Below are 23,233 nucleotides of genomic sequence, written 5' to 3' on the forward strand. Positions count from 1 at the left end.
TTGTTAAAGAGCAGTTAATGAGTTTCAAGAGAGAGATAAGTGGGTAAATTTTGGATTTGGATCTAGAAAAAGCTTTTGAGTAAGTACCTCACAGGACTCATAGAAAGCCTTCTGGAATGGAACAATGGACTCCTAAACATAATAAGAACACTTGTGTGGATGTACTGTGTCTTGCGACGCTGCTTCTGACCCAGGGCGGTGGGCAGGGTGCAGGGATGACCCGTCATCCAGGAGGTGCTCAGATGAGAGGAAGGGTGGGAGGGGTGTGGAGTGTATTTAGGGATGAAATGGGTGGGAGTGTTTTTATGCCTTTCCCTTTTTGGCTACCTCCCTTGGAAGGGGGAAAAAGCCTTGGTATATGTATGTATGTATGTATGTAAACAATATGATGTTGGACCAAAGTAAATGACTTGCTGGGTCCCACAGGGCTCAATACGATCATATGTTCCTAATATATGCCAAGACATAATGAGAGAACAAGTAGTTATGCCGACCTATTTGGGGATGAAAAACGTCTTCAATAAAAGTCAAATATTTGTGCACACATCAGGTTACCTGATGCACAATGATGCATTACAATACACACATTACAAAATATAAACTTACTGCTGTTATACTTGTTCTATTTCACCCTGAATAAATATAACATCACAGACACTGTGATCAAGCCCGTTCACAAAATACAGAGGTCACCCAGCTACAACAAAATATAATCAGGAAGCTGACACATACATAGGCATCATTGTATTCAAGAGCAAAAAGACAAACAAAAAATGCAAATTGGTATAGGATGATTTTGATAAGATATATGATAGGAGCTTGGTATGGTAAATTAAATCTAATGAAATAATAATAATAATAATAAATTTCCTCCATTTTCTCAGATAAAAGATGCTGGCTAATGCTCCCCTTGTCCTACTACTAGGAGCTGGTGATACAACTGTTCCACACTAATACAACACTGGCAACAGTCCACTATTTCTTTTCAAGAGATCTTAAGGTAACCATCATCAAAAGCACATATAAGATATTAAATATATATATATATATATATATCTGAAGGACACTAAGCACATTAAGAACAGTAATAAGCACAGATTTTGGTTATCAGATTATTGAGCTAGTACTCAGTATTCAGTACCCTATACAGTATGTCCTCGTTATACGGTACACGTGTTCCTGAAAACCTTACCGCAAATTGAAATTACCGTATACCGAACCCATTATAACATGTAATAATAGGATATGGCAGACGTACCTTCTCCCTGCTCTTTCCTCTTCAAAACACAAGCAGATACCGTATCTGTGAATTTTTCTTACCATAAATGGAATCGTGGGTAATAATTATCAAATACCATAACTGTGAATTTAACGGATAAAGAATTACCATATAAGGAATCACTGTACTAGTTACTCAAATTTCAGTGTTCTTTCCTAATATTTTGTATTTACCTAATTGAAGTATATAGGAAAGGAACAATACTCATTGGGTCCCATCTACTATCCAATTTATCACGCCTAGCCTCAAATTCATGTACAGTTCCAACTTAATCTATATTGTTGATTTCCAATTATCATATCTAGATCTAAATTTATGTATTGTTACAGCTTTGGCTATATCAACCTCTAAGCTATTTCAAGTATTTATACATATGGCAAATTGTATTTCTTCACATTATTTAGACATGTAGTTTTCCTTAATTTCCACTTCCATACGGTGACGCCTACGTAGGCGTCATGAGGAGCAAGTGGGTACGCGATGATGCCAACGTCGGCGTCTTGATTATACAGTAGAAGCCCGATTTAACGAACTAATTCAGCCAAGGTCCAGTCCGCTAAAGTGAATTTTCCGTTAAATTGAGCGAGTGAGCGTTGGTGTAACAGTGTTGCCAGAGCGGATTGTAAAAATGATACGTACCTAAAAATTCCCTAGTGTACACACACATACAGTATATATATTATTGTAAGTGAATTATAGGCAGCACAATCTCCTTAAACAATAGATCTCTTCTGCCAATGCAATCTATCCACTTTAATGACCTGAATATTGTTATCATATCACCTCTTTCTCTTCAATATTTCAAAGTTGATACACCCAGTGCTTTTAGTCTTTCCAGTTGGGCTGATGCTCTTTGTGTTCTCTCGATCTTGTTTAGGTCCATACCACTGACACATATTCCAGTCTTGGACAGATTAGTGTTTTTGTGAGTTCTTTCATCATCTCTTCATTTATATAGTGATAAACCACTTTAATCTTCTGCAGCAGTCCAAATGTCTCCCACAATCCTGCTGATATGTCAGGTGACAAGTTGTCTTTCATCAACACTTCAATTTTTTTTTTTTTTTTTTCAATGTGTTCCCTTCCCAAGAAATAAAGGTGGTCTTTTGCTTCTATTGGCCATTTCCAGCACTTTGCATTTTTTGTTATCGAAAATCATTTCCCATTCTTGGATCCATGCAAAATGTTTGTCTAGATCTTTCAGCTGTAGCCTACAGTCCTCATTTTTCACTCTTCACATGATTTTTTTATCATCAGCAAACATGTTAGCATAACAGAGACGAGAAACATTACTACTGTCCTCATGTATCTTCCCTTCAGAAAATCTATCATCCATTCTAGTATACCTCTTAGTTCTCCAATATACTCTAAAATCCACATAAGTCAACTATAAGGTACTTTATCATAAGCCCCTTGGTCTTGCACACTCAGTCCACTCAACCCTCACTTTGTTGCAGCACATCAATCACTCTCAAGTAAAAGCTTAAAAGGTTTGATACATATGACACTCCAGATCTGAATCCAGACTGTCAGGACATTCACCTCTTCAAGATATTTGGTCCAGCAATCTTTCACAATCCTTTCACATAATTTCACTACTGTGCTGGTCAGTGATATCAGCCTACAATTTAGTGGTGTCACCTTACTTCCACCTTATTGAATTGGTACTACAATATCCCTTTTCCAATCAAGTAGCACCATGCTTTCTTTTAACAAACATACAATATGACTGAATCTTATCCACCAGTTGTTCTTTACATTCTTTAATTATCCAGTTTGTGATCTGATGAGGTCTCAAAGTTTTTCACATCCAATGATCCCAAAAGAATGAGTGCTTCCCTCACCTCTTCATTTATATACAGGTAGACCTCGATTTATACGAGTTTACTTTATGTGAATTCAGAGTTATACGGTGTCCAAAAATAGGGGGTTATTCATCACATTGTACAAATTCCTCAGAAATATACGGTCTCAAGAAAGTTAAAATTCGCGCTGCGATTTAGTTCAGAAATGCAGCCACAAGGTGTCGCTAGCTAGCCGTTTCCCACCACCCGCATCCCTCTCTGAAAGAAAGGCAACAGAAGGTAAAGCAGCAATCAATAACAAGCTTCTTCCAACCACAAACACCAAGTCAAATCACAGAATCAGAGACAGACGACCCCGACGACCCTGCACCTTCCTCACCAAACACAACAGACATGGAGGCGGAGTCTGATACCCAGAGGGCCAATGGTGAGATGTCAGGGGCAGAGTCTGATGCCAGCCGGGCCAATGGTGACAGATCAGAGGAGGAAGCAACAAAATAGAGGAAAAACGTAATGAAATAATTTTGTGTTTAAACTTTTCCCATAGTCATTGTCATTTTTATGTAGTTGTAAGTACAGTTTTTTAATAAAAGCATTAATAAACATAATAGAAATGTGTTTAATGCAAAACGTATGCAGTGAAAGATTATTTTATTTCGAACACATCCTTCAAAGGGGTACTGGAGGGATTGGGTATTCAAAGTCTACGGGGTTGGGTATGCATTCCTTACTTTATACGATTTTTGTTTTATACGGTCCCTTCTGGAATGCATCTGCCATATTAATCGAGGACTACCTGTATTCCAAACCCAAATTCTTGCTCCCCTTTGAAAAAATGCCCTCTTTTGTGAAGACAGACTGGAAACTTTCATTATTTCTGCTTGAGCTGAGGCCTCTTCAAAGACCTCACCACCATTATTTACTTGGCAATTACTTCTGTGTGTCTCAATTTACCAATGGCCTGCAAAACAGTTTTGGCTCATCTTTGTATTCATCTACTTTCTTCCTGAAATTTCTTGTATAGTTATTTCTGGCTCATTTAAAAGTTTTTTTTATGTTTCATTGTTTCTTCTTTTCCTCCATTTTTCCTAAGCCTTGTCCCTGGCTATTTTTGCAATATCACACTTTTTGTTGATCCAATCCTGTTTCTGCTTCTTCCTTTCACTAATTTTTGGTGCATGTTTGTTCACTCCCAGGTCGTCAATGTCATGGGAGTGGGATGATTGGGGGTGGGTGCATGCCTTGGCTGGCTACCTCCTTTATATAGGGAGAAGAGGCTTCTGATATAGACTGATAATTTTCCATCAGATTGGTTATCTTTTTTTGTCAGACATTCCCTAGAGGTGGGAGAATGTCACAATGTTCCCATACATGTCATAAAAAATAAATAAATAAATAAATAAAAAAAATAATAACAATAAATGAGATAGAGTGAGAAGACTTGGGATTTCCCTCTTCATATCTTTCTTCTGTGATGTGTCACAGTATAAGAGTGTCTGGGAGGAGGACTCCAACCCTAGAAGCTGAGACATAGAATGTGCATAGATGTGGTATAAATGAGAGCAAAAGAAAAGAGGTTGGTGGTACACTTATGAGAATGAGAAGATGGATGTGTTAGCACTGAAAGAAAAAGAAAGAAAAAAGGGGAAAAGTAAATTTGAGTGTGTAGTACATAGGGTGGCTCAAGTGGCAAGAGGGTGTAGGGAGGGATGGAGTGGCACAGTTGGTAAGTGTTGACATAGGTTTGTGCTCAATTGGAAAGAAGTGTGATCAATGAATGAAGGCCTTCAATGGAAAAACGTGTGTGTGGTTTGTACAGATGGAGCACCAGCTATACTGCAGTCAACGTCAGGATTCCAGTTGAGAGTGAAGAAGCTAGCACTTCAAGCGAAGGGTATCCACTGCATGATTCACTGATATGCTCTCACCAGTAAGACTCTCCCTACCTCTGCAGGAAGTGCTTGATTGTGTAATCAAAACTTTAAATTATATGAAGACTCAAGCACTCAACACTCACCTATTCAAAGAACTATGCAAAGACATGAATGCTGACCACTAAGTCCTTCTTTTCTACACAGAAGTATGTTGGTTATCGAAAGGGAACATTGTTAATCATGTCTTCAAGATGAAAGATGAAATAAAGCTATTCCTAGGGGTTCAAGAAGAGAAAGATCTTGTAGTTCACTTCGAAGATGAACCGCGGAATAAAAGGGTTGTGCACCTTGCCAACATTTTTAACCTGCTGCGTAAGCTAAATTTGAAGCTTCAAGGAAGGGAAACACATATTCTCCTTCTTCAAGATAGTCGCCAGGCCTTTGTTTCCAAACTGCAGAACTAGCGTTGGAAAACCAATCTTGGAAACATCTCTAATGTTCAAAAAACTTTATAGAATGATGGATGAGTGAGTCTCAGGTCCAACTAGATCAGTTCCTCAAGGATGAGATCACTGAACATCTTCAATCTCTAGAAAAAGAATTCAAGGGATGCTTTCCAGAGCTGTCACAGGAACAAGAGGCCCTGGTAAGGAACTCCTTTTTGTACTGCACTTGATGTATCCAGCATCCCAGATGAGATCCCATATGAATTTCTAGACCTAAGGAATGACTCTCCAGCTTGTGATCTCATCAAGGTGAAATCAGTGACTCAGTTCTGATGCACTATGTATCAGTCATACTCCCAAGTCAGCATGTTAGCTTTGCACATGTCCTTGTTCCATTTGCTTCTACCTACTTATGCGAGGCAGGATTTTCAACTCTTGTCAATATAAAAATAAACACTAGGAACATATTTGGTGTTGAAGATGATAGGAGACTGGCCCTAATAAACACTCAGCCATGAATTTCAAGGCTTGTTGCTCAAAGGCAACATCAAGCATCCCAGTAGCTGGGCTGGATAACTGTTGAAACCTATGTTGATAATATTGTAAGAATAATTGTGTTCTATTTGTGAATTAAGGTTGGACCAATGTTGTGATTTATTTTGCTAATAAATAATTACAGCATTCTTGAATAAATCTTTTCTTAGATGTTTCTTTCCCTCTCCTTCACAGAAAGTAAAATGTACCTCAATGTGCTGATAGTAAGGGGTTGCATAGGTTTCAAGCTTTTGGGTAAGGGGTCACAAGTACAAAAATATTGGGGAACAATGGGTTAGGTGGTTGAATGAAGTAAACGTCATAGTGGAATGTGTGGTGAGATTGTTTAATGTGTGTCTCAAGGAAGTTTGTCTCAGTGGACTGAAGGAATGCATGTACTGTATATCTCCACTATACAAAGAAAAACAGGGCATTATGAATGTGGTAGTTCTTGGGGGTTAACCTGTTAAATGTAGTAAGGAGCATGGTAAGGTGGTGTGCAGAGAGGGATTAGCTAGGGAAGATTACTGTGGATTAAGGAGAGAAAAAGAAGAGGATGTTTGAAGTAAGACAGGTATGAAAGAAATTTCAGGTGAAGATTAACCACTTCCACACGGTGACACTTACGTAGGCGTCATGAGGAGCAAGTGGGCATGCGATGATGCCGACGTCAGCGTCTTGATTATATTTATTGTAGTCGTACCTGCGTGACCCTCATTCTCTCTCAACTGGCTTCATCATATTTTCTATGGTTATCAAAAATTCACGGGTGAAAGAGAACGAGCGATTGAGCAGTGACTTTATCTTTTATAATGCGACTATTATGACGCAACATTGCACGTCGGGCAGCTAATGCTGCCAGACATGCGATGTGCCCCGGAGTGAAGAGGTTAAGGATGTCTTTTGAGTTTTCTATAGATTTGGACAAGGCACAGGACAATTAACATAAAGGCATTATGTAGTATGTTATGAATGTATGGAATAGGGGAAATTTTGCCAAGGGTGGTCAAAATTTCTTACATGAGTAGTAGAGTTTGTAAAGAGGGTTCGGAATGGAGAGAGTTATTATTTGAGTTGAAGGTGGGGCTGCACCTAGGTTGTGTATCATGACCATGGTTGTTCAAAATGTACGAAGTTGTGAGGTATGTAACGTGAGTGTTGGATTGATTGATTTATAGATTATGGTGCCACAACCATGACTGCTGGACAAGAGTTTGGAGCGGTGAATGTGAATACACAGAATTGGGAAATGAATCAGTTGTTTATGAATGACACTGCAACTGTGGCTGAGTTAGAGGATAGCGTGAACCATATGATGGTGGAGTTTGCGAGGGTGTGTGAGGGGAGACAGCTAAAAGTGAATATGGGCAAAAGTAATGTGATGAGATGTGTAAGGAATGATAATGGTCATGGGTTCAAGGTGAATTTAATCAAAGGATAACAGGCTGAAAGATGTTCAGAGTTTTAAGTATCTGGGGTCACATGTGGCATTGAATGTGGGAATGGAGGTGGAAGTCAATCACTGTTTCAAAGGCAAGTAGATGTCTGGAAATATTAGAAGTGTTTTGAGATAGGTAACAGATATCTGCTTTGACTTGGCAAACCCTTCGAAAAGGGAAAATACCTTCCAGTATGTACTATTACACTGAAAATAATGTCATAAGGATAACTGAGCAGCTCACGAAATGTTTGGAAAAATTACTGCATCCTTGTACACACATAACATATACTCTGTTGTGAAATGAAATATTCTATGTTCATTAAGCAATATGAACATGTTACAGTTTTGGGTACCTTTTCCATTTCTATGAAAAAAAATATATGCAGTGGATAAAAATTATAGATACTTAATATGATATAAAGATATGATTTTTTCATCAGTGGAATTAACATATGCCACTTATTGGTCCTATCCCCAAACTGACCCCATTTCATGGATGAAAATATACATTCATTCCAAAATCCAAAACACTACCAGTCCCAAACATTTTGGATAAAGGATTCTCAACCTGCAACAGGGAAAACACGATGGACAAAGGTATTATTACAACTTATCATATAACAGACATGCTTTGATTTATGTGAAGAAAGTTTCATCAGATTCTAGCACTTATGTAACTGATACACTGGTAGGACATTATGTACTAAACTTCCATCACATAATCTGACCCAGGGTTCATGTACACAAAGTTCAATATAATAAAAACTTCAGATATATCAACTTTCAATTATGTGCAAAAGCAGGTATAAAATCATATTTGAAGGGGTGATGTGAAAGAATGTTCAAGTTGCCATGAGAGTCAGAATGAGGCAATTTTTTTCTAGCAGTATGCAGGGGCAGTAAGTGCAATTGGGTAGTACTTGTTTGAGAGGTTTTCTTTTCCTGGTTTGAGGATGAGAATGATGATGGCTTCTCTCTACATAAATGAGGTAGTCAAAAACAAAGGCAACTCCCACCCATTCCATCCCCAACATACTCCACTCCCATCAACCTTCTACCCTTCCTCTTATCTTGGCACCTCCTGGATGACGGGTCATCCCTGCATCTTGCCCACTACCCTGGGTCAGAAGCACTGTCGCAAGACACAGCATATTCACAGCAAGGCCACTTCATTAAATCAACGACCCCCCCCCCTCCATCCCCTCATGCAGAAAAGGAGAAGACGGGGAGAAATCCCTTTGGGCGACATCAATTCATTTCTCACACATACTCCCTCACTCCCCATCCCCCACCCACTCCCCCTCATGCATCACAACATCATCCATACACAACCATTCTCCATTCACCCCATCTTCTGTCCTCTCCCATCCTTCCTCTTTCCCAATGCCCCTTTTACCCCATCCATCCATCTCATCCTTGGTCACCCACTCATGTTCACTCCTTCCACCTTTGCCTTCCACAACTCTTTCACTAGTCTTTCTTCACTTATTCTTTCTATATGTCCAAACCATCCCAATACTCTTTCATCAACCCTATCTCCCAACTCCCTTTCCACCCCTGTTCTCCATGTATCGTTAGTAATAAAAAAATAACTATTGACTTGAAGTTCACTAAATAGAAAACCCACAGCTGGCAATAGCCCTCAGGTTTTCCTATAAATCTTTCTAGAAAAAAAAAATTGGACTGTTGTCCGAGTTGTATTAATGTGGGACTGTTTCTGTCAATGGCTGAGAGCAGTGGGTAGAGGGGAGCAAAAACAGATTGTCAGTTCTCCATGTGTAAAATGGTGCAAGAAATAGAAGTGAAGTTATTAAAAAGATATCTTGGGCACAGTCCAAAGACAAAGTGTCAGCACCTGATGACTGCAACATGGAGGTGAGAGGGTCGATAGATTTTGAAAATGGGCAACCATTAACAAGTATCTGTCATTGGTCCCTACATAATTAGTATTAGGGTAAGGCAGGTTTTAACTCATACCCCCAGTTTTGAGGCTGCATGTACTCCAATGGGTATTGTGAATGGGAGAGATTTAATTTGGTTGTTTGGGCTGGGAAGTTTACTGGTGTGGTATTGATGCACCCCATTTCTTTTATGAATTCTCCTGAAGAACATGGACTTTTCTTGGGGCGGATGGATTGTAGGTATTGAGTAAGAGGAGGGGTGGATGGGTTTGTGGCTGGAGGCAGTGGTGGACTGAAGGGAGTAGGGGGTTGTATAAGAGGTTCTTGTACTTCAGATGGTGAGAGGGTGAGGGGTTGAGTTGAGGGGCTCTAGAGGCATAGGTGAGGGAGGTATAGGAGTTTGTGTAGAGAGTATTTGTATCATGTAGGTGGTCTCTTCTGGTGTGGTTATATGGGTGGAACTACTGCAGTCAGGGGAGGGGTTGTTTGCCTCATATTTACTGAGTTGTATTTACCTAGTTGTATTTTACGGGACGGGAGCTATGCTCGTTGTGACCCGTTTTCGTATCTCTCCACGTCCAGTTTAGTTTTGAACGGGCATTCACTGTTTCACTGTTCAGCCCGTTCCAGCTGTAGTATTTCTGCATATGTAAATCCAAGTATGATCATTCTGGATCATATTTGTCTACAGGCTTCACTGAAGCTGACGTATTCCGAGTCTCTAAGATAGAGGACTTCTTTTCAAATTGGTGTACTGCACAGTCTGTGAATGATGCACAGTGAACTTGTTGCAGTTTGTACATTTAGCTGGATTAAAGCATGGGGTACTATGTGCAGGGACTGAGCAATGTACATATATGCTTCCCAGGTAGTGATATATTTGTTTATTATGTCCAAAGCACTGGCAATTAAAGCAGTATCATGGGCATGGATAGTACCTATTTCATATCTTTGGTATCTTCCACTTTGGTAGGTTGGAAGATGTGGTTGATTGAAGGTCACTATTGGTATGGGGGTATTGATCTATTGATCTTAGTACCATTTATAGTTTTCTTAACTTGATATACTCTTATTATTTTCTATTGTCTATTCTTTCCATTATTTTTTCTTTCTGTGTTGTAGTGATGGAATGTGGAGTACTTCCACACTACTGTTTAATGTTTTATGTGGTGGTGTTTGGATTGGGGTGTCTGACAACATTGTCAAAGCTTTAACTATGTCATATTGAGCTCTTGATTCTAGGTCTTCTGTTTAGGTTTTTCCTTTGTGCGCCACTGATAATGAGGGTTCCACATTTGCTTTGAAATTCATCATACACTTTCATAGGGCATCCATTACTGACTCATTGTTAGCAGATTTCAAGACCAAGAATCCTGGGTAGGCCAAGTCAAAGTCCATTTCATCTCAGTATGGGTAGGCTCAGGAATACAATATCTCATAGATGGGGATTGAAGTAATTGACTGTGGTGCTTATCTGTTGATAAAGTCATTGTGCCCTTGTGTAGATTTTCCTCAGGGGCTTTGGGAGAACTGCTTCTCTCTCTTTGCTGTCTGGTTGTCATTATTACTGCTTGTTGTTGTTTGGTTATCATTATTACTCATGCTATGTTTGGGTGACCTTGCTGGGGGTAGCTCCTCAGCCAGGGTAGGTTAAAAAAGACAGTGCTTAAGGGCACTTTTTCTAGCCTGTTCCATAAGTGGGGTGAGTAGAACAGATTCTGAATAGGACTTTTCAGCTGTATAGGTAGATGCCAATGTGTGTTGCTCCTTTGTCCCTCCATGGGGCAACGACTGAGCCTATACCACCTGCCATGCTGCCATATGGGTTGTGATTAAAGGCCTCCAAAGATTACCATCGTCTACCCCTAATGTCATGCACCATCACTAAAGAATTTTTCTTTATTAGTGGGGAGAACGAAGTTACTGTTAGTAGGATTGAAGATACAAAAAGCAACAAACACAATGTTCTTAGTGGGGCTGCTTGTGAATTGAAAGGGGGTGTAAACAGTGGAAATGGTTAAGAACCACTGATTAACTGAGAAATAAGTTAGATTAGAGTTGGACTCCATACATTTATCTATGCATTTTTTAAGTGTCAATTGTATTTGAACTCATAACATGTACAGGTAATTTGTTCCAAACATTTACACTGGTTAAAGAAGAAAAAATTAAAATAAATAAATGAATAACTGTATTTGACCTCTTATAGACTATTTTGTAACCATTATTTCTTATGACATTAATACAATACACAATATTGACAAAGCTATGGAACGTTCTAAAGACTTTATTTAAATCACCCCATATTCTACTTTTGGATAAGCTAAATTAATCAGATGTAATGAGGGATAATTCTACCAATTCTATGTTATACCATTTCTATGTCTTTTATAAGATATGAGTACGAAAACTGAAGACAATACACTAGGGTCTTGCAATTCAACAGGGTTGGGGGAGGTTTGAGATGTCAAAACATGATTTTTTGAAACACGATTCACATTTCAAAAAACTGTTTTGATGCCTTGAAAACCACCCTCTGTCAAATTGTGAGACCCCAGTCTATTCAGGATAAAGTCTTATAAAAGAATGATATAAAGTAATTATTACTTTTCAATTTGTTCAAATGTTCTTCCAATAAATTCTACTATTTAATGGGCAGTTTTTGCAGCCTTTGTGCACTGGAGGGCTTGTTTTAGATCCTTACGTAGTATGACACAGATCATTTTCTTGGTGGTGGGTCAGTATCTCATGAATTGTGTTTATATTAACTGAGTTTGGAATTATGCACTGCAAAAAATACAGTACCTTTTCTACTTTACATTGCTTATTCAGTATAATGCAATGTATGCCAATTCAAATCCCGCACATGAGCAGTTCTCACGGGAGTCACTATGTGTCACCATGTGTCCCATCTCAGAGTACATTTTCATTCATTACTGCAAACGTCTAGACGCAGGGTGTCATTTGTTCAATTTCCATCTACATAATCAGAATGTGAAATTACAGGTCAACTCAAACATCCCTCTTCATTCCAAAAGTTCCGATTTCTTTAGTTTTGGCATTCTAAGGTCTAGAAATATCGATAAAATACAAATACTTAACTGAAAGATTTATTAGCATTTCATTCGCTACCCTTAGGTAACTACAAGTTCTGGATATGCTTGTGATAATGTGTATAATAGTACAAATATTATAGATTTTCTTATATTTCTGTATGACAGGAAAATATATGTATATCTTTGTGACTCAGAATCTCAACCTCTAATGTGCTTCTAACCCCTAACTTATAAAGGAGTTTCAGGAATGAATCCCCAACTTTACATGTACAGTAAGTCCTCATTATACAGTACATATGCGTTCCTGAAAACCTTACCGCAAATTGCAATCTCCATGACCGTCGCGCAGAGGATACGAACCACTGATACGAACCACTGCCTCTGCGCGACGGTCATGGAGATTGCATGTAATAATAGGATATGACAGACGTACCTTCTCCCTGCTCTTTCCTTTTGAAAACACGAGCGGATACCGGATCTGTGAATTTTTCTTACCGTAAATAGAATCGAGGGTAGTAATTACCAAATACCGTAACAGTGAATTTACCGGATAAAGAGTTACCGTATAAGGACTCACTGTACTTCTAAGTGAAAATTAAATTCACTTATATGAAAATCACATTATGTGACAACTCCAGGAACATTTCTATTGCATAAATTGAGATACCTGAGGTTGGCTTTCCTTCAGATTGCTTTTGAATCTTACTTCAAGATTCTGTCACCTTCTTTTTAAATAGGAGATGAGATGGAGAACTATGCAAGATTCCAAAATGGGATTTGTAACAAATAAGGAAAACCTAACCCTCCAAGCAAAATGGTTCTCTCTGGCAATATTATTTAGTCCCCCACCACTCTTACGTTAAATACAGTGTATCAAAAGTTTGGCCTAGTTTAAATATGAAAGGGTTTATTGGTAATTCATCTTACCATGTTTAATAAGGAAGGGAGGAAACATGGACTGGAAGTGAAGCATTTATTCCTGACGTTTCGTCAATAGACAAAACGTCAGGAATAAATGCTTCACTTCCAGTCCATAATTCCTTTGACGTGTTAATGCAACTTGTTCACATGGATTTTCAAGGAAGGGAGGGGTGAACCCATCCAGCAACACAATTTCCTCCCCTGTCCCTCTTGTGCCAAACAAAAAATAAAATAAAATAGAATAAAATGAATAAATAAATAAATTAAAACAAAAATAATTAAAATAGAATAAAATCAACAAATTCATAATCTTAGATTAATTATACAAGGAATTTTCAGTATTTATCTTTTTAATCTTTTTTTTCATATATCTATCTATTTATTTACATTTTTGCATTAGGGTTGAGTGATGGGTGGTTGTATGTGGACGATGCTATGATGCATGGAAGGGAGTGGGTGGGGGATGGGGAGTAGGAAGTGGTTATGTGTGATGATATTTTGATGCAGCCCGAAGGGATTCCTCCCCATCTTCTCTTTTTCTGCATGAGGGGACAGAGAGGGGGGTCACCAATTAAATGATGTGGCCTTGCTGTGGATGTGCTGTCTTACTGAATTGCTTCTGACCCAGGGCAGTGGGTAAGATACAGGGATAAGCAGTCATCTAAGAGCCAAGAAAAGAGGGAGGGTGGGAGAGGTGGTGAGTGAAGTGGAGTGGGTGAGGATGAAACGGATGGAAGTGGAAATATGCCTTTTGACTTTGGCTACCTCCCTTGTAAGTAAGAAAAGGCCCTTGGTGTATGTATGTATGTATTTACCTAGTTGTACTTTACAGGATGGAAACTATGCTCGTTGTGACCTGTTTTCGTATCTCTCCAAGTCTAGTTTATTCTTGAAATCATGTATAGTTCTGGCATTCACTGTTTCACTGTTCAATATGTTCCAGACATCGATCACTTGGTGTGGGAAACTATTTTTTCCAGATCTCTTCTGTAACTGCCTTTCTTTAGTTTCGTGTCCTCTTGTTTCTCTCTTGTCCCATTCTAATAAGTCATCTCTATGGAGAACTTCCATCCTTTTCATAATTCTGAAAATGGTCAACAAATCGCCTCTTTCCCTTCTCTGCTCCAATGTTGACAACTGTAATTTCTCCAATCTTTGTTCATATATCAAATTTGATGGTGTGGGTGCCATTTTTGTCGCTGCTCTTTGGATTCTTTCTAATTTTCTTGTATTTTTCTTTATGCTAGGTGCCCACATTGATATAACATATTCTAATTTCGGTGTTATCAATGTAATAATTATTTTCTTGACCATCTCCTCATCCATGTAGTCGAAGGCCACTTTCACTGATCTTAATAAGTTATAGGTCTCTCCAAATAACTTAGTTACATGTTTGTCATGTATGTATGTATGTATGTATATATGTATGTATGTATGTATGTATGTACAATTTTGCACAATAGGGGTAGGAAAGTAAATTGTGTTGTTCAAGACCAATACCCACATGTAATACAAGGATGACACACCAGTCATAAATTGTACATTGGCTATGCACACTTGCTTATATCGGAGAGAAGCCAGTTATCAACTGAAAGGCTGTATTTGTTTTGGCACTTACTGCCATTTGTTTGTTTATAAATCTATATTATTCTATTTACATTTTTTTTTCTTTCTTTATATTTTATTAATCAAATGTCCATTGCCCTATACCTTGCAGGAGTTCCAAACCTCCTCAGTAACCAGCAATGTGTTCTTTTTTAAAGTACAGTCAAGTACCAAAAAAATAAATAAAATTAAATAAAATCAAAAATAAAAAAAAATCTGATAAGTTTGGGTGCAAGTTACTAATGCTGTGTTTTTATGTTTATAAATGATAAACAGCAATAGTTAATTATAATCACATTTGTAATTCCCACAAATAAAATTTCTTTTCTTACTACAAGCTGCTTAGCAGCTGCTTGCTTGGAAGTAAAGGCAAGCTACATTAAATTCCTGCCTTAAAAAATTCTTCTGTTAAGAGACATTGTCCTGACCCTCTCTTGGAGGAATTTATGACATTAAACCACATCATTATCACTTCTGTCTATACAGTACTACCTCCCATTAACAGACTAATAGGGGGGTAACGGTGTCTGTTGATGTGAATAATCCGTTGATTTGGAGTGGTTTTTGGGTGGCAGATTGCACTGCACTAAACAACAGCACCAAAAACACAGCAAAAACACAGAAAACACAGCTAATTAACGTCCGTTAATGAGAGGTAGTACTGTGTAGCACACAGTATTTTTCCTGTGTCATCCAAACAATTATGTTTCTCAACATATCTAAGCACTTTAATTCTCTATAAGAGTAAATATCGAGTATTGTAACTGAAAAATCACCCTCATGGTCCAAATATTAGAGCTTCTGTATGATATTGGCAGTTGCCAACAATCGCTTAAAATAAACATCATGTGAGGATAGAGACTTAATTAACATGACATTTCACTTGTTACAGATTTATCAAGTACAACACTTGAACAGTAGAGAGGCATATTTAATATTTCACCCCACCTGATTCCTTTGCTTTCAATTGTCAACAAAATATTGGAATGCTATCCCTAGTTGCCCTTCGCAACTTTTTCCTCTCATGACTTTTTTCCATCATCAGTGGACAAATCTCCCCCTTACCTTATTTCTTCCCCTTTCTCATTTGTTCACTGGCAGTGAACAAATGACCTGAACACAGACAATTGCTCCCTTTCCTTGGCTCCAATGACCTCCCTCTCTTCCCCCCCCCTAGTTCCTCCTATTTAGTCTCAGATATGTGTACCACGATTACGTACTTGATAAAGCTTTAACAACCGAAAAGACGTACCTCTGTCCTCACATGGTGTTTATTTTATTACAGCTTCTACTTTATGCCTTTATGGAGCAGTATGTATTTTGTGTTTGTGAAGTGGGTTTGTGCTTCCTTGGCCACCACCCTTATAAAGGGAGCTCAGGTATACGCGTGTCAATACACATGTCTGAGGGAGGTGCTTAGCTAACCCCTGCTGCTTTAGCCCATTGTTGAAGTAATAAATTCACTCTATACAACAAATTCCTTGGATGCCAAGGTTATACAATAATTCCTCACTGTAAAATCATGATAATAGCAAAACTCGCACTAAAATCCAAGTAAATCCTTAGACATGCTCACTACGCATACAATGGGAACTTAAACAATACACCATCAAAGCTGTCATTCATTGACTATCTGGGATAAGTGGTCATTGTTTGCTCAGTGTTGGAATTCTAAAATGTGGACAAACATTTGGTTCACAAGATTTTATCCACTGTATCCCAAACCTGTGGGAGGAACATTAAATGGAGGATCAATTGTACTAACTTACTTCACCGAGTAATTTATGGGCCAACTCAGACCACAAAAGAAACACTTCAAGATAATAGAAATATATATAGAAATAATAATAATAATAATAATCATTAAAGGGGGGGAAAAAATCAATACTATGTTAAGCACCCCTAACATGAATGCTCAAGAAACTCAAAAATAACACCAACCTATCTAATGGACAGGTAACATGACACCATATGCAGAAGATGCAATTATCACACAAAAGACACTGTCCTAGAGTATTATAACTTAGACAACTCTAAAATATCTCTTCCCCAAGTGACCTATGGGTCAACTTATTGGCTTGGCCATGTTCCCTAAAGCCATAGTCATCATGCAAGAGAAATCTGGAGTACTGCACTGGTTGGCTTTCTTCCTTATCTACCTACCAGCCTGGACCAGTGATGGGAACCTGCCTGTGGTGGTCATGAAAGATGGACAGTGGATCTCCCAATTTCTAGGCCCCATCAACCCCAATCTCTACCAGGAGGTGCAACCCTCATCAGTCACCAGACTGGGCCCAGGATCTATCAACTTCAACTTCAACTTATGTTCTTACATCTTTTCATGCACGGAGAGCTGGCAACTGGTGACTGCTTCCTTCCTCCTATTACTTTCACCCAGTGACAAAGAAACACAGAAACCAATGCAACACAGATAACAGTCCAAATTTTCTTCCCAGAGAGATCTGTGAGAAGGTCCAAGGACCATTGCCAACTGCTATTGGGCTGTGGGCTTTCCCACTTGGTGAAACTTAAGGCAAAATTATTATCAAATACCAATCTTCTTCCTCATTCCTCTTACATCCTAAACTGACGTAGCAATCATAAACAATACTATACATATATTATCCTATACCTATTCTTCTGTACAATATTATGATTCACAATCTCACCTGTGGCATGGGGGAAATGGCTGGCACAGGTCTCTGAACAGTTAGTGTTGTGATGGGCTCTGTTGTGTTACATGCTGACACTTGCACTGGATTGGTGGGACGCAGTACTGATCGGGACATTCGCGAGATGGGTCCAAACTTGCTGACTATAGGGGGTTCAAATGGAATAAAGTCATCACTTTCATCATTAACTTTGACAACACTTGCATTGGTTCGGTAGCCTCTACATGGATTGTAATTTTTCTCTTGCTTCTTTGGAACTGTGTAAAAATCTACTCCTGATGTCCATATGCTGTAGGTTGAAGTATACTCAGCACTTCCTTCAGGTTCTTCACCATTTTCTATTTGTGTTTCTACTTTGTCTGTTTCTTCCTTGCCCATTATGTTTTCTAGCTGACAAAGTATTTCCTGCTTGCGCTCCTTCAGTTCTGCCAACGATTTTTTCTCTACAACTGCATTTACATCTTTCTTCTGCCCCCCTGATTTCTCCTGATCCACTGTACACACAACATCAACTGCCGAACTATCTAACCAGGATGTTACAATTGTCCTTGGCACAGTATTGGTTGGTTTTGTTTCAGCAACAGGACCCACATACTCTGGGGAGTGGCCTGCTATGTTAAAAACAGCCGGAGGATTAAAGAGAACAGGATTACTCTGACCAAACACCTCTGGTACAATGGTAGCATGCTGAGCAGGAAATACTGCATTGGGAGGGGGCTGAATTGGCTGTGGCACTACAGCTTGTGCTTGGGGGAATATGGTTGGGGGAGGAGCTGGGATAGGTGTATACACATACTCTGCCACTGGAGAAGCATAAAGTGGTGTGGGGGCAACTGGTGGCCTAACAATTGCCGCTGCTGCTGCTGCCGCAGGTGGAGGAGGAGGGGGAGGGGCAATATTAAGGGACTGTGTTCTCTGAGGCAGGGACATGAAGGCAGTTGGAGCAAGTGTAGGGTTCACATTACTGTGAAGTGAATCATCCATCTGCTTTCCTCCAAGGGCCAACACTGGGCGATTTCCATTTTTAACTGAGGTCATATCATTTCCTCCCACTTGCTGTTGCTGCTGCTGTGACTGTTGCTGTTGTGAGTGTTGCTGTTGTTGTTGCATTGGTGTCTGCATCTGGGTCTGCATCTGCATAAGTTGTTGTTGCTGCTGTTTCTGCTGCTGCTGCTGCTGCTGTTGCTGCTGTTGCTGGGGCTGAGCTTTTGCAGTGCCATGTGGTAAGGGTTTTCCATGTTTCCTATTACGGCATCTGTATTTCTCTAGCTCCTCCTCCGAATGTGCAAAAGTGCAATTATTCCCACGAGGGCACCCACCCCTCTGTGGAAGGTCACGGCACATACTAGTCTTGTACTTGGCATTATGTGAGTGTTGGTGAGGATCAGGGAGTTTCTTGTTGCCGTGGTGTTGAATGAAGTGTACGAGCCCTGTCACCACTGCCCGCACGCCTTCCATGGCAGCAGCACAAGATTCCCAACCTGGTGAAAGTGCGTCTGGTGACGGATCAACAAGTGCCAGTAGCTCCAGATGGGCACGAAGAGACGAAAGTTGCCCCGGATCTCCTGTTCTCTGTAGTGCAATCACTAATTCCTATAATGGAGAAAAAGAGAACATTATAATATCTACATGAAAATTAGTCAATAATACAAGTCTACACAAATATAAAAGGTAAGGTCATTCCCCCTCCTCACATTGTATTGTCTCCCCTTTCCCCCCTATAGTTGCCACCTGATACTTACATATAAACACTACTCTGTATCTCTGTCATTTAGTCTGAAGATGTAATATACGAAAGTACTTACTGTCTACAAGTTTCCCTTCTCCTGTGGTTATTTTGCATATATATATATATATATATATATATATATATGTATATATATATATATATATATATACATTTACACCAAGTGCTTTTTCCCCCTTTACATGAGAAGTTACCAAGTCAAAAAGCATATATCCGCTCCCACTCATTCCATTCCCATCCACTGCTCTGTTCTCCTTCTCATCATTATAAAAAAAAGCACCATGTCCTTCATATTAACCCTTAGCCTCTAATGACGCCAACATTAGCGTTATGATTTGCAAGTGGCTATATGAGGATGCTGATGTCAGCATCCCGATCATATTTATTTTGTAATTAAAGTTGAATGACCCCTGTACTCTGTGAACAGGCTTGGTTACATTTTTTTGTGGTTATCAACATTCAGAGTGAAAGAGAACAAGCATCGCAACTGTAACCTTATATTTTACAACCCGCCTATTGTGATGCATAATCGAATCATCATACATCAGGCAGCCCAACACTGCATGTGAGTATTCAGCTCATATTGAAGAGGACAAGAATATATTACTACTTCAAATACATACATTTAGATTGAAAAATTTTCTTTACTCAAGTTAGCACTTTCCCTCATTAACTCCTACACTAGCATGCCTCATCAAAGAACTTCTATGCATGTATGAGATTCCTTATGAAGTAATATTTTCTTTTCATGTTTTCACACCTACTTGAACAAAAATGTTTCCTATGACATACAAGTATTAAGATTACCTGACAGCCAACATAGCTTCCTAATATATGTGGTATGATGAATGCATTTATCAGTGTGCTTTAGGAGAGCACCGGGAAGAGATATATATCATGGTTAAGTAAAAAAGTGAGGTTTTCTTTTGTTAGCCCTGTATGGAGTATTGACTGCATGAATTTTATACAGTCAATACTTCAAAGACATCAATGACATCCCTATGGACCAGAGTCACTCAGCATTCTTTTATGTCTTTGAGGCCTCCCTCCAACCAAAGAAGCAAGATGTATTTTACTCACTTTTAACTTCTACTATACCTCCTTTTCACAGTATGTCTCAAATATACATCAATCGCTCCTATGTATGATAAGATTTTAACAAGCAAGAAAAATAACCCACATAATATTCATATTAAAACCAACCAATCCACCTTTAAACACAGCATCTTACAAACCAAACTACCATCTGCAGAAATATAGGAAACCTACCCCTCCCAAGGGACACTCTGCCAGCACACTTCTCGCAGAAAGAAATAAGGGACCAAATAAAGAACCTTGACGTCAGAAAGTCATATGGGCCTGATGGAATAGTGAACTGGATATTGAAAGAATGTATAGGTAAACTTACAGACAAAATACACAAGATAATTGATTTCTCACTCGAAGAAGGAAAAGTACCGCAAGTTTGGAAAAATGCAAACATTGTACCAATATACAAAGGAGACAAAGAAAATCCAACAAACTATAGACTGGTATCCCTTACAAGCACAATTGCAAAAATATGAGTTTTTAAAAATAAATGGATTAAACACTTGGAAGAGAACAATATACTAAACCCCAACCAATTTGGGTTTAGAAGTGGAAGATCATGTACTACAAACTTAATATGCTTTTACTCAAGATTAATAGAAATAATACAAGAGATGGTTGGGCAGACTGTGCCTTCTTGGACTTACAAAAGGCTTTTGACAAAGTACCACACAAAAAGCTACTAAGAAAAGTTGAAACAATAGGTGGAATACAAGGAAAATTATTGGAATGGATGAAAGATTTCTTGAACGGAAGAAAAATGAGGGTGGTACTTAGAGAAAAGAACTCAAATTGGGTAGATATGATAAGCGGAGTCCCCCAAGGCTCTATACTGACTCCAATACTGTTTGCTGTTTAAATAAATGACATGGATGAAGGCATGGAATGTTATATGAACTTATTTGTAGATGGTGCAAAACTATTGAAGAGAGTAAGTACAAAGGAAGATTGCAAAACTTTTCAAGAGGATCTCAACAAAGTTTGGAAATGGAGTAAAAAGAATGAAGTGAATTTCAACATTAAGAAATGTAGTATAATGGAATTTGGAAAAAGCAAAAATAGAATCTCGGGTCAATATAAAATTGGTACAAAGGAAGTTATAAAAGTAAACCCAGAAAGGGACCTAGGAGTAATTATCTCAAACAACATGACCACCAGACAACATGTCAACAAAATAGTTGGAGAAACTTATAACTTAATAAGATCAATGAAAATGGCCTTTGACTGCATGGATGAGGAAATGGTCAAGAAGATACTAGTTACACTGGTAAGACCAAAATTGGAATACGCAGCATCTCTATGGACACCTAGTACCTAAAAAAAAAAAAAAAATGGGAAGAATTCAAAGAGCAACGACAATGATGTTTGGAGTTGGATAGAGAACCTAGGTACAAAAATATCTTAAGAAATAGGGATATTACTAATTTGTTGGATGAACTAATACATTTGAAAATTGAGTACGGGGCAATGTAGAGAGAAATGATTCAACTTAAAAGAACTAATGACGAGACCAATAAGGAGCTTGATGATCTGAAGAAAGAATTAAACATAGTCAGAAATGAGAAAGAATGAAAAATTATGATAAAAACAAAAACGAGGCCCTGAAAAAAGTGAAAGAACAAATACAAGCGGTGACCAAGAAAGTCAGAGAAACAATTTGGGAGTCTGACCCCCAAAAAATAAAAAATAAACAATAGAAAGTGGAACAAGAAAATCAAAAGTTTACTTTTAAGGAATTAAATAAGTGGAAGAAAATGCCAAAGAGATGGTAATTAAAGTAATTAAGGAAAAAGAAAATTGGGTCAGAGACACATATATATATATACCAAAAGCTTTTTCCCCTTACAAGGGAGGTGGCCATAAAACAAAAGCATAGAAACCAGTCCCACCCAATCCATCCCCTACATACTCCACTCCCCTCTACCCTCTTCCTCCCTCTTATCTTGGCACCTCCTGAATGATGGGTCTTCCCTGCATCTTGCTAATTGCCCTGGGTCAGAAAGTGTCACAAGACACAGCACATCCACAGCCAGGCCGTTTCATTAAATCGACAACACCCCCTCTTCATCCCCTCATACAGAAAAGGAGATGGGGAGAAATCCCTTTGGGCTGTATCAACTTCTCATACATACTCCCTTACCCCCCATGCATAGTAACATCACCCATACACAACCATTCTCCATTCAACCCTATCTTCTGTCCTCTACTGTCCTTCCTCAACAGACATTTCCCTCTTTCCCAATGCCCTTTTACCCTATCCATCCATCTCATCCTTGGTTGCCCCCTCATGTTCACTCCCTCCAAATCTGCCTTCCATACCTCTTTTATTAGTCTTTCTTCATTCATTCTTTCCATGTGTCCAAACCATCCAAATACTCTTTCATCAACCCTATCATCCAACTCCCTTTCCAACCCTGTTCTTCTCCTCACCTCCTCATTTCTCACTCTATCAAGCATAGTAACCCCCATCATACTTCTCAGGCATTTCATCTCAAACACATTCAAACTCCTCTCTTATATTCCAAGTTTCTGCCCCATACAGTGCTGCTGGCACAATCACGCCTTCATACAATCTCCTCTTAGCACCCATTCCCAAATGTCTATTTCTCATTTACTCACTTATCTCAAGCCACCACTTAATATTATTCAAATTTACCTAATATATTATATTTACCTAGATTTATGTTTCAGATTACATTAAAGATTAATTAAGCATGCCACAAACCAAAGGAGCAGTAGACCGATCTGAATTTCAGTGAGGTCGTATTGTGGGTCAACATAAAGGTGGACTTAGTCAATGCAAAATATCTGAAAATCTGTCAATACCCCTTTCTACTGTTAATAGAATGATTGAGCAATTCAC

The 23,233-nt window shown here is 38.7% G+C and overlaps 1 protein-coding gene across 4 annotated transcripts in view; it reads right to left on the reverse strand.

Annotated features, from left to right (window-relative positions):
• Positions 1–23,233, reverse strand: part of LOC143029568 (roquin-2-like) — an 85,340-nt gene that overhangs the window by 27,651 nt on the left and 34,456 nt on the right. For all 4 annotated transcript variants that reach the window (XR_012966848.1, XM_076192234.1, XM_076192233.1 and 1 more), the window contains exon 7: positions 17,532–19,127. Coding sequence is in view for 3 of the 4 variants with exons in the window: in XM_076192234.1 (XP_076048349.1) it covers positions 17,532–19,127 (1,596 nt within the window). In the remaining variant the exon portion in view is untranslated. The remainder of the gene's footprint in view (positions 1–17,531; positions 19,128–23,233) is intronic.

The sequence above is a fragment of the Oratosquilla oratoria genome, chromosome 11 (genome assembly GCF_046742065.1).
Source record: "Oratosquilla oratoria isolate Oo_2021 chromosome 11, ASM4674206v1, whole genome shotgun sequence".
NCBI lineage: Eukaryota > Metazoa > Arthropoda > Malacostraca > Stomatopoda > Squillidae > Oratosquilla > Oratosquilla oratoria.